This window comes from Emys orbicularis, chromosome 1, assembly GCF_028017835.1.
Source record: "Emys orbicularis isolate rEmyOrb1 chromosome 1, rEmyOrb1.hap1, whole genome shotgun sequence".
Classification (NCBI taxonomy): domain Eukaryota; kingdom Metazoa; phylum Chordata; order Testudines; family Emydidae; genus Emys; species Emys orbicularis.
Genome location: NC_088683.1, coordinates 118,803,683 through 118,815,693, shown reverse-complemented (window position 1 = coordinate 118,815,693; position 12,011 = coordinate 118,803,683). Strand labels below are relative to the sequence as shown.

At 47.3% G+C, this 12,011-nt stretch overlaps 1 protein-coding gene across 1 annotated transcript in view; it reads right to left on the bottom strand.

Annotated features, from left to right (window-relative positions):
- Positions 1–12,011, bottom strand: part of LOC135882223 (chromatin remodeling regulator CECR2) — a 137,895-nt gene that overhangs the window by 18,080 nt on the left and 107,804 nt on the right. Inside the window, exons 9-13 of the mRNA XM_065409088.1 lie at positions 8,817–8,973; positions 3,358–3,487; positions 3,001–3,038; positions 2,809–2,900; positions 2,452–2,578 (exon numbers count right to left, since the gene is read on the bottom strand). Of these exons, the coding sequence (XP_065265160.1) occupies positions 2,452–2,578; positions 2,809–2,900; positions 3,001–3,038; positions 3,358–3,487; positions 8,817–8,973 (544 nt within the window). The remainder of the gene's footprint in view (positions 1–2,451; positions 2,579–2,808; positions 2,901–3,000; positions 3,039–3,357; positions 3,488–8,816; positions 8,974–12,011) is intronic.

Genomic DNA, 12,011 nt, shown 5'->3' with positions numbered 1-12,011 from the left:
GAGGATGATGACTGTATCGCCGGGGGAGGCTCCGGGGCATCATCCCCCGCGGGGGAAGGGAGTTTTGGGGTGGGCACTGTCTCCTCTACCCCGATCTCCGAGTGTGCTTCACGCACCCAGCCCAGTGCCATCAACTTTTGCTCCGAGGTGACGGCAGATTAGCGGTGCGAAGGGGGCATCGTCATCACCGGCATGCCCCAAGCACTCCAATAAGGCCACTGTGCTGGCTCCTGGCCATGCTGCCAAGGCAGCACCGTAGACGTCGACGCGGCCTCAGGTGCCCAATTGCGCTGGTGGAGTCTCGGCGAGGGGCTAAACTGCCCTTCTGTGCTAGAGAAATCCTCTTCTGGTGACCACGGCGAGGTTGCTGATGTCTGTGTCTGCCTGCTCTGCTGACTGTCGCTGCCAGAGACCGGTGCTTGGAGGAGGAGCAGTGCTGGTACCGAGGGGACCAGTATCGCGATGGGGAGCATTCCCACAGGGCAGGCGACTAAGATCTGCGCCGAGAGGACGACCAGTGAGAGGGCGAATGGTGCCGGTTGTACAGAGACAGCCGCCTCGCCCTAGGTGATCTGCGTTGAGATGGCAGGGACCGCGAATGCAGTGCTGGTGATCGAGGGCGAGCCCCAGAGGATCTGGGCTGTGATGCCGGAAATCTGCAACGTGGAGACGGAGAGCGCTGCCTTGGCTCGGGGGGATTGGTGGTGCTCCACTGGCCCCTGGGGGGTCTTAGCGGCTGGCTTGCCCACATAGGGAGCCTTTGCCGCCTCCTGCGGCATGTGCGGTGCTGGCGGTGCGGGCAGAGGCCTCTGCTCTCTCGGCACTGGGGGAACTTGGGAAGGCATCGATGTTGCCACAAGTTTGGGTCCACGTGGCTCCGGAGTGGCCGGGCAGCCTGAACTGGGTATTTTTCCTGATGCCCCATGGCCTTTCTTGCCCAGTGCCGGGGAGCCGTGCTTCTTAGTTTTCTTTCTGGGTACCAGCAACGGAGAGCGGTGCCTGGCAGAACCCAGTGCCGGGGGTGCGCTGTGCACCAAGGCCAAGGTAGTTGGAGTCAAGTCATGGCAGGATGGCTCAGAAGCTGGATGGAGAGCAGCCTACATGAGATGAGCCCTCAAACGAATATTCCGCTCTTTCTGAGTCCTGGGTTGAAAATTTTTACAAATTCGACACTTGTCCTTCACATGTGATTCCGCCAAGCACTTAAGGCAGCTGCTGCAGGGGTCACTTACAGGCATAGGCTTGTTATATCCGCGCAGGGCTTAAACCCCGGAGACCAGGGCATGCCCCGCCTGGGGCAAAGTCCTCTCTGGGACTCTAACTTCTAACTACACTTAACAACTACTTAACACTAACTACTATAAACAACTATTTACAAGGTCCTAAGGCTCAAAGTCAGAAGAGACGAAACCACTAGCCCTTGCTATGCAAGGAGAGGTGCTCCAACTAACCACCCCGGGAGGCAAGAAGGAACTGAGAGGGTGTAGGGCCGGCGGCACCTGATATACCTACGCATGAGCACGGCACTCAAGGGGGCACCACAGCCGATCCTATGATACCGCTAAGGCAAAAATCTCTAACGACTGTGCACGTGGGTGTGCGCACACCTAGAATGGAATCGACATGAGCAAGCACTCGAGGAAGAACAGAGAGATCTTGTCCCTCTGTGATGTTGGAATTCACTTTCACTTGGGGACAACGCTTGAGGGATCTAAACTCCTTACTCTCCGCTGTTATACCGGATGACACTGGCAGGTGCTGGTGAGACAGAGCCTGCAATATTCCCATACTGGAAACCTGCATGTTTCACCTCAGTGAGGCACCTGATTTTAATTGCCGTAGCAATGGGGAGTCCTGATGGTCCCAGGGCCTCCCACCACTTGACTCGTGCTGCTGATCCAAGACTCAAAGGAGAACCTAAGAACACCATTCCCCCTCCAAAAGGCTGCACACACACTGTGTTCCTCCCGTAGTTTTACTTTACAGACCCTGAGGGCTAAGCATACTCCTGCCCTCCACACAATCCCTGTAATTCAGATACCATCCCCATAACACAGAGAACACACACATACAAGAGAGCAAACTCCTGAAGGGTCTTTTTTCTTCGCACCTACTGCACTCTGCCCAACTAGACTAGATCCTTTGGTACAGTTAATAGGCCCCAATTTATCAAGGTATTTAAGTACATGCATAACTTTACGCGTGTGGGTAGCCCCAACTGAAGTCAATGTGACTGGTCATGTGCTTACCATTACAGATACATTTACGAACCTTGCTGAATCGGGGCTTTACTATCCATGAACTCCTGCTGTCACCTCCACCCTTCAGAAGGTATCCAGAAAGAGTTCTGGTGTCCAGTACGAGCCAGCTATGGATGACTAGGTAGAGGGTAGGGCTTTTTGACCACCAAGAGCTATCAATAGATGGAACAAGTTTTCTCATTGCTCTTACCGCTGCCTTCACCATTGTATTTTAGGCAGTTCCTGAACATGGTCTTCATGTCACCCACAAACTCCTCCTTGGTGCAGTACTGACCTCCATTCAGCTTCTTCTCCATGCTAGAAATGTCCATGGGAGCCTGAAACACATCAAGATCTCCCTTCAATTACAACAAGCATGAGAGAGGCCCAGAAGGTGGTTTTACTAGCTTCCTAAAGAAGCCAGAAGGGACTGTTATGGTCATCTAGTCTGACCTCCTGCATAACACATGGCCAAAGAACTACAAAGAACTGACTAAAGACCTAGCTTTCTACCAATCCAAAGAGTCACATGCAAGACAGACGGAGCAGGTTGGACCATGTTGCCTACCTTAATGATCTGGTAGTAGTTTGGAGCATATGATTCATCAACTGGTTCCAAGAAGGGCCAAGAGTCCTTGTGAGCCTTTACCACATCTAGAACTGACCGCAACAAAAGGAAGAGAAACTGTTACGCACAACCAGGCAGACATTCAGTTATTTTTAACTCCTGGGAAGTGAAAGGCGAGAGTAGGAGACTGACCTTTGTACATGGCGGTGAACTCATCATCCAGTTCAAAGCTGCAAATGGGAAGTGCAATAATGAATACACACACTCTTATCTTCATCATTCCTCCACCCCATACCTGGTGCTCCCAACAGGAAGGTTCTGCAGAAGAACCCGTACGTGCATCCACACTATGAACACTCATTCAAACGGACACCCTCTTTCCTGTACTGCACTCTACGCCCCTCAGACATTCCTCCCACCTCAATCCCCTCCTAACCATCCTTATTAACACCCACCCCATTTACTTTATCACTGGCCACATTCCTCCTACCCCCTACCCTGAAAGCGTATGAATGCACAGGCCTGTTGCACACACTGCAATGTACTCACAGATCCTTGGTCTTCCTTTCCTCCCTGGCAGGAGAACTGGGATCCAAGTGGGAAAGTTCTGGGGGAAGCTCCTTCCCCTGGGCCAGAAGCCAAGCCCGTTCTTCCCGGAGCTTCCTCCTCCTGGCTCGTTCTGCAATGGGAGAAAGAAAGCCGTTTAGCCCTCTTACCCCTCATCAGTAACATCACACACGAAAACTAAGGAGGCTATTCAGCAGCCAATTTCAGGAGGTTGTTGTGTCCGACAGCCAAGGGCTTTACCCAGTAAACGCTGTCATCCCTCCAGAAATGGCAGCAGCAAGGAAACAGAGAATACAGGAGCACCACACCTGCCTTTCCTCCTCTCCACCTTAACAACAACTTATTTTGCAGTGTCACTGTTGCAAAGCTGCTGCTAGCCTGTTTCCAGACAAATTTCCACTTAACTGACTGGGCCAGCTGTGTTGCTGAGATTTAAGAAGTCAGTGGCAGGGATGGCAGGAGCTACTTTCAGACCACCTCTGGTCTGCAGCCAGATATTGGTTAGCAACTGTTCTGTTTCAGATGGGGAAGTTTACTGGTTTTGTGTGAGCTTAGTTTTCTTTTTCTTTTACCAGTTCTACGTGCACTTAAATTCACAAGCACATGTTTTGTACCAAGATTATGTCTCCAGAACTGTTTTCTGAGAAGACTCTGTTTCCTTGGTCACTGCAGCAACCCACATATGGTATGAAGGTGGGATCTCCCATAGAGGAGAATACCAGAGACTTGGAAATGTAAGGTGGAGACCCAAAGAAAGGATAGCAGAAGATGAGAGACTGGAGGAGATTCTGGTGTATTTGCCTCCTACAGCCTCTGCACCTCAGACCTGTCCTGTGAGATGGCAGCCTTCACGTCCCTTTTCTAATTGTTCTTAAAGGGCCAAAGTGACATGAGACTAAGGCAGTAAAAGATGAGCAGGGCTCAAGAAGTGCCACACTCTGAAGGAAAGCTATTGCTACATTCCAGTTTGTCAACTAAGGAGGGAGGTAAAAAGGGATGAAGAGAAAAAACTGAGAATGAATGTCTCTGAACTACCTTACTCCCACTGACACCAGGAGCACCATTCCTGTCTTCAAAGGTATGTTTTTGAGGGAGAATGTCCATCAAGGATGGTGCAAAAGCCTCCTAAACTTTCCCAGAACCACAAGGGGGAAGATGTTGGAATTGTCTTTGTTTTGTGTGGCTGGCCATATTTTGTGACCAGCCACAGAGCCGGTGGATTCCTTTCCTGGTACCCCGTTATCTGAGAAGGCACCTGAGGTCTATTGCATCACATGAGGACACCCCAGTGACTACTCCTAAGAAAAAACTGCTAACCTAAGAGAAGGGTCAGGTCTCTGAATACTGCTGAAGGGTCCATCAGAAGCAGCACCCTGAGAAAAACTTGATTAATTCTACAACACGATTGCTACATACAAAGAAATCCACTGAGGAGATACTGGACATTATCATTCAGGAGCCGTTTCAGACCTGGGTGTGTGTCAGAACAAAGAATGATGAAGAGTTTTCAAGTTTACCCTTACAGGACTCTGGCTAGCACTCAAGGTGCAAAAATAGGGAAGGGGAGAGAGGGAACTTGGTGTAAAATAAACCTGGATACTACAGGGGTGGAATGGATATAAAAAACAAGGTATACTTTTACTGTGACCAAATGTGACATAAAGCAAGGTACTCTCCAGTGAACAATGTCATGGATGATGAACCGGTGTCTTTTCCCAGGAGGAATCTTAATACCAGCTATTTGGGTGATGGCATCCAGATGTGTGTGTGATTCCTAAATGGGAGGAAGTTCAGAGGCCTCCTTGATACAGGTAGTGCATAGACCTTTGTCCACCACAAATGGATCTTCACTAAAGGTCTGGATGTAAGCAACATCTTGGAATTGTGCTGGGTACATGGAGATTACATGGGTTTCTGGAGTTCTGAATAGAAATTAAGGACCAGTAAATTTTTGATGAAAGTAAGTATGGCTGATAAACATCCCCTCTAACATAGAATTGGTATATCCTGATTTAGAATACCACAACTTGTAGCAGACTGTCCAATATCATGTGTGGTAACTGGGTCTTTGGCTACAGAGAAACAACTTTTTTCCAGAGGACCTACTGTATATGGGAAACCAGGAAAGGTGGCATATGTGGAAGGAATCAAAAGGGGAATTTACATCTTGTGAGCTGATCCAGAAGATCAAAGGGGAAGGAAAGGCCTTGGATCCAAGTTGGCCTGGTCAGAAAGATGAGAAGGAGGAATCCACCTGGCTTATCTTTGAACCTGGAATAGAGCAATCCCAACATATATTCCTGTATACAGCTGGATCATTAAATTGATCCAGCAAGAACTACCTTAATATCACACATCACTTTTTACAGGATTAGGGTCACTGAGACCAAAGGTGCAATGGATACCCGTACGATGAGTTAAGGAAAATGAATGACCTAGGAGTAACTGAGCCATTTAATACCAAATGGACAAGCCTTGTAGTGATAGTGCCCAAGAAAAATGGGAGTGTTCACTTTGTGTAGGCTTTGGGAAGCTGTCTAAGGCTACATCTACACTACAGGGGGGGTTCGATTTAAGATACGCAAATTCAGCTACGCGAATAGCGTAGCTGAATTCGACGTATCGCAGCCGACTTACCCCGCTGTGAGGACGGCGGCAAAATCGACCTCCGCGGCTTCCCGTCGACGGCTCTTACTCCCACCTTCGCTGGTGGAGTAAGAGCGTCGATTCGGGGATCGATTGTCGCGTCCTGACGGGACGCGATAAATCGATCCCCGAGAGGTCGATTTCTACCCGCCGATTCCGGCGGGTAATGTAGACCAGGCCTAAATCTGATGATGCTTTTCATTAAGATCACAATTGGACTGTTTTAATTCACTGGCACGCTTTTAGCCTACACGGGGCACTACCCGTCAAACTCCGAAAGGTTGCCAGTGTCCCAAAGGTACTTCATAATTTTCCAATGACGTAGCTAGGTGATACATAGTGCCATGTGAGAGGAGCACTTGAAACCTCTAACAGCTATTCTGGTGGAAATCCAGAAAGCTGGTTGAAACCATAAATCCAGGGAAATGCAGATGGGCCCAGCAGAGGTTCACCATCTGGGTTATACCCTAAAGAAGGGGCTAGCAAAATACCAGATTGACAAGGTACAGACGATCTAAGTACGCCCGCAGCCTGAAACTAAAAAGCAGGTGAAGTCTCATTAGATGGTACAAATGCTTCATTCTCCAGTTTTCTGTCATTGCAGGACCCCTTACAGAATTCAGTTAAGATGAACCATAAAGTTCATAGTCTTTGTAACCCTGAAAACCTGTGTAAGTGAACATCCAGTTTTACAAAATAAACTACTTCATCTTAGGGTCATTGCTGATCTGTCATGAAAACTCTTTTCCCAGAGAAAAACTTGATTTACTGTCATTGAGACCGTGTCTAGTAATAAAGTGAACTGTGGAAAACCCAAAATATTACCTGGATAACTGATGTTTCTGAGGCCTAGTGTACATAAAAAATATGCACTGATTTAACTAAAGGTTTGATTTTAAATCAGTTTAGTTAAACCAGTGCAATAAGACTTCATGGACACTTATTTTGGTTTAAGACAAACTTATTTTGATTCGGCTTAAGTTAATTGGGAGCAGCTTTAAACTACACTGAAATAAGCCACTCTTAAACCAAAATGAGACAGTCCACACAGAAATGTACACCAGTTTAATTAAATTGTTTTTAAAAACAGATTTAAGCTAACCCAGATCAATTTTTTTGTGTAGACAAGGCCTAACACCATCAGATAATGCAGTGATTCCATTATCTCTCTATGTACATATATGGCTGATATCAAAGCAGTATCTGAGCATCTCCCATGTATTTGCAGATTTATCCTCACAACACCTGAGATGTAGAGAAGTATTATGCCCATTTTACAGATGGGGAATTGAAGCACAGGAAATTATGTCACTTGCCAAAGTGACACAGGAAGTCTGTGATAGATCTGGAATTGAATGGATTTATGGTTAATGCACTAGATTTTGACTAGATTAGCTAGGACTGACAACTAGAGACGTATAAAGGCCATCTGTGTAATTGGGTTTTAAAAGGCTAAAGGGGTGGCAGGTTGAAAAAGCTACTCTGTTACAGGATATCTGGCCTACTACCAAACATCTGGTTAGCAGTCTATTCTGTATTGGAAAGTTTACTGGTTTTGTGTACTTAGTTTTTCTTTTTGTTATACTAATTCTGTATCATCTTAAACAATTCACAAGCACTTCTACTACCCCAGACATTTACATCCAGAGCCGTTTTCTGGGGACATGCTGGGTCTTCCTGGCGCTGCAGTAACCTAGTCATTTGTTGTGATAACCACAGATCTAGCATTTCTGTCCCCAGATGAAATGACTGACTCACCCTGCACCCGGTTGCAGCAACCCAAAGCAAGAGTGAAATGAAACCTGACAATGCTACATTAAGCCCAGAAAAAACCTGTCCTCCCCACACCTGTACCACCTCTGACTTCTCAAGCTCACACTTCCTGCTGGTCCTTTAGCTCAGAATTACTGCAACGGGAAGAGGGGCAGGAAGAAAGCAAGAGTCATTTCTGTTCAGCTGGGAGATTGAGGAGTTGGATAAACTGCAAATAGACTCAAACCACAGCAAATAAATGAATCCGGGTAACTCAGCTGAAAGGCAGAAGGGCATTCAGACCCCATCTTATTCCTGTGACATTCTAGTGCCAACGCACACCTGTCTGATGACAGGTGTTCACATCCTCTGACTGCTTAAACCCCAAACAGTTATCTGTTAGGCAACAGTGTGTGGACAGCATGAACTAGCACTTGGAAAAGCTTCTAAAGTTGTCCCCTGCACAACCTAGTTTTTAACCCTGGGTCCAGTCTGGACCCTGAATTATGAGATCGCCGTTTAATGGCCCACATCAGTGTGGAAACTCTGCTCTTGCGGCACCCACCCTTCCCCCTTGGCAAGGCGGTTCCACCTTGCAGCGTTTCTGTCCACGTGCTTCCGGCAGAATGGAACGAGTGCTGCTCCGAGGCAATGAAAACCCAACTGGGCAGGTTGTCTGTGGGGAGGCAGAAGAGGGGCAGGGAACTGCAAGAGGAGCATAAACAGTAGGGAGGAGGAAAGGACAGAGTTTCGGAAGGTGATGAAGCCAGGGTGGTAGGAGGAAGACAGAGCTGAAGGGGATACAAGAGGACAAGGAGGGAGAAGGGATAAGGAAAAGGGAATACAGGCGGCCAAACAAGAAGAGGCCAGAGAATAACAAACCCACTTCTGAAGTAACACAATCACTGATTCCATCTTGGACGTATATGAAGGAGTCTATGGCATGGAAGGAGCACAAAGGATATATCTCAATTCAGTTTAACAACCCCATCAGGGGCCCTTTCAATGTCCACACCTCCACTTCACACAGCAATTACAGGTACCTTCCACTGCTTTGACCTTCTCCTCCATCTCCCTCTTCCTCTCCTCCTTTAGCAGCTGTTCCTGCTCCTTCTTCTGCACTGCCAGGAGGATTTGGCGCTCCTCCTCTTCCTCCCTGCGCCTTTGCTTCTCCATCCTGCTGAGCACACTTGGAGTCGCCTGGGATAAAAGGCCACATATGAAATTGTAATGGGCGTAAGCATAAGGTGGCACTGGCTTATACGGATCTGATCAGCTGCAGATTTACTTTGAAGGAGACTTAAAAATGTAACTACAATAAGTGATGGAAACAAAAACACATACAATCTCTCTGTCAGAGAGGCTACCCTCTATGAGCTGTATTCTCCTCCCATTGTGTACAGTTCTTATCCCGTCCCAGTTCCTTCTCCCTCGATCCCTGGCATGTTGTAATTAGTGTGTGTGATCCAGTTAGACTGTAAATTCCACGGAGCAGGTACCACATCCTCTTATTAATCTGTGAAGTGCCATGCACACATATGGCACCGGGGAAAAGGCACCATGGGAAAAAACTTTATTTGCTTGATTTCATTATAAGCCGAATGCTTGGATCATCCATCAACATTCCCATCCCACTGACAGTTCTACAAAGCACAGATGCCCTGAACATACCAAAGGAAACTATCACACTTGGAAATAACCCATATGCCCATAGGCTCTCCACCTCCATTCTCAGGGTATAAACAGCAACAATCACTTAGGCACAAGGCATTTCCTGAAGATTAATGATCAGATGGGGTCCCTCAGCTGCCTCTCAGGCCATCAACTTTTCCTTGCCCACCATTAATCCCCAGAAAAAGCCCTGCACCTCGATCACTATTGCTTTACTGTTTCACCTGCCTGGAAATAGGACCTGCGGGTGCTTTGATAAATGGCTTGAAAGGTTGTACAGTGAACCCAGACATATTGTAAGTGCCTCCATTTTTTTTTCTTTCCTGAAATGCTATTTAGCAATGTCCTGCAGCAATGCTCCTTGGAGAATCACCCCACACTATCCCCTACCCGCTGCCTCCAGCAGCAACAGTACTTGAGAGGGAATTATTCTTCACCTCATGTTGCCCACCAGTAGACTCATACCACAGTTACAGAGATTTGTTTAGTCAGGGCCCTGGGGTGCTTTACAGCATTACCAGTGGATCCCACGTTAAAGTGCACACTGAAGAAAAAACAGAAACGCCTGTTCTGTTCTGACCAGAATGCAGTGAACCCTTTGGGCCTTACCTTACCCCATGGAGTGGTCTCAGTTATTAAGATTCAGAATCCCCAAAGGGCTACAGTACCCAATTAATCCTGCCAGACTCACTGCCTGCATCCCAGGGGAATTAGCACAGAATCTCAGCAATTAGAGATGGTAAAGACCCTTTACAACATGTAGTCCATTTCCCCAGCCACTACAGGACTCTTCCTACAGTGTAAGATCTTTGCCCAGTTGTAATATCACAAGCAACAGGACTCCTGTCACTTTCCAAGGGAAACTATTCCATGGGTTTATGCATCCCACTATTAGCCGATATCTCTTGATATTCAATCTAAAAATAGATCTGTTTCCTTATAAGTCAACCCTTTTACCCCTCAGTCACTGTAGCTGCTTTTCTCAGAATCCCCTCCAGTGGGTCTACATCCTCCTAGTCTCAGGATGCCCAGAACTGAATCCAATACTCCAAGTGCAGTCACAACAGAGCAGCAAAGAGAGGGAGTATCAGCTCCTTGTTCCATGGGATGATGCCTCTTTGTATGAGGTTCAGAGCTCCACTGCCATATCAAAACACGAATGTCTCTCTAAATTAACTTCCTCTATCACCTGGAGGTCTCATTAGCTTTGTGACCTGACCAGAGGCCCAATCCTATAAACAGGAGCATATATAAATGTAGAGGTGAGAGTAATCCCACTGACATCAATAGGGCTACTCATGTGAGTCAAGTTCCTCACATGCACAAGCGTGCGCACAACTGGGCCCCATATTTTTAGATTCTCAGTCTCCTTACATGTCTCTACCCTCTATGAGGTTCAAACCGCCTCCCTGTTTAGCATGTGCTAATGTCATTAGCGTGCTAACATGTACAAAGACAATAAGACAAAGGGTGACAAGTCCATAGCAGATTTTATTTATGATGCATCGGCCAGTTTTTTTATTCACATGACAGTGGATCCAAGCCAATCTGTGTGCCTCACCAGACACCATTTCTGCAGATGCTAAGCTATTAATACGATCCTCTCTTCTCTCAGTCTCCACATTTATATGCACAACGGTTATGGTCGTGCATATAAATGTGTTCTCGGGAGGTGTTGGCAAAACATCTAGCCTGCAGTTCTCAAAAGACCGTTTTCAGAGCTAGCCCAAGTGCACTTATCTTTCCTATGACATTCAGTATCTCCCCACAATGTGGAGACAGCAGCCACAGGACTTACACCACCCTTTGGACAGAAGACAGTGTTTATAGAGCATACAAGAGTTTTAAACAAACCAAAGGTGCCCCCCACAGCAGATCTGGTGCCATTCTGGTGAGAGTTAAGAAGAAAACAGGAAAATCACCAACCCAACACAATGAGCACTGCGATTCCAACATACAGCCACCCCAAAACAACATTTGTTCCCAGTGGCTCTGGCAGTCTGACCGGGCCTGCTCAAGAAGTCTTATTACAGCAGTTATAAGATGGGCGCTTTAAGATGTTCTAGATGGATAGTGGCCTGATTTTCAGAGGGGCTGAGTGCGTGCAACTTCCAATGAAGTCAGCCAGAGCTATGGGTGCTCATCTTGGAAATCAGGCCACAGACACCCAAGCAGGCAGCCATTGTTGGAAGGTGTCTCCTTGCACACCTGTTTGGAATGAGAAATGCCATCACGGAACAGAAGTAAAACTTTCTGAACCAATAGTTGGCAAGGATTTTTTTCCTGCAATTCTAATGTAACCACCTCCTTCCTTCCTACAGAGGGCACTGCGAGACATAGCATCACCATCCCTAGGTTCTGCCTTTCACATTGGCTTCTGAAATGGGCCATCTCAGGATACTCAATCAACATAAGGAGATGGAGGACTGGTCCCCTTGGCCTCCCACAGCTCGTGCCCCTTCCCCTCGTCCCCTGAATGTTCTCTGCCAGGATTTCCGCAGTTTCTCCTTAATGAGGGTGCTGCTCAGAAGGTTTTTAATGAGGAGTTAATCTGAACCACCTGTTGA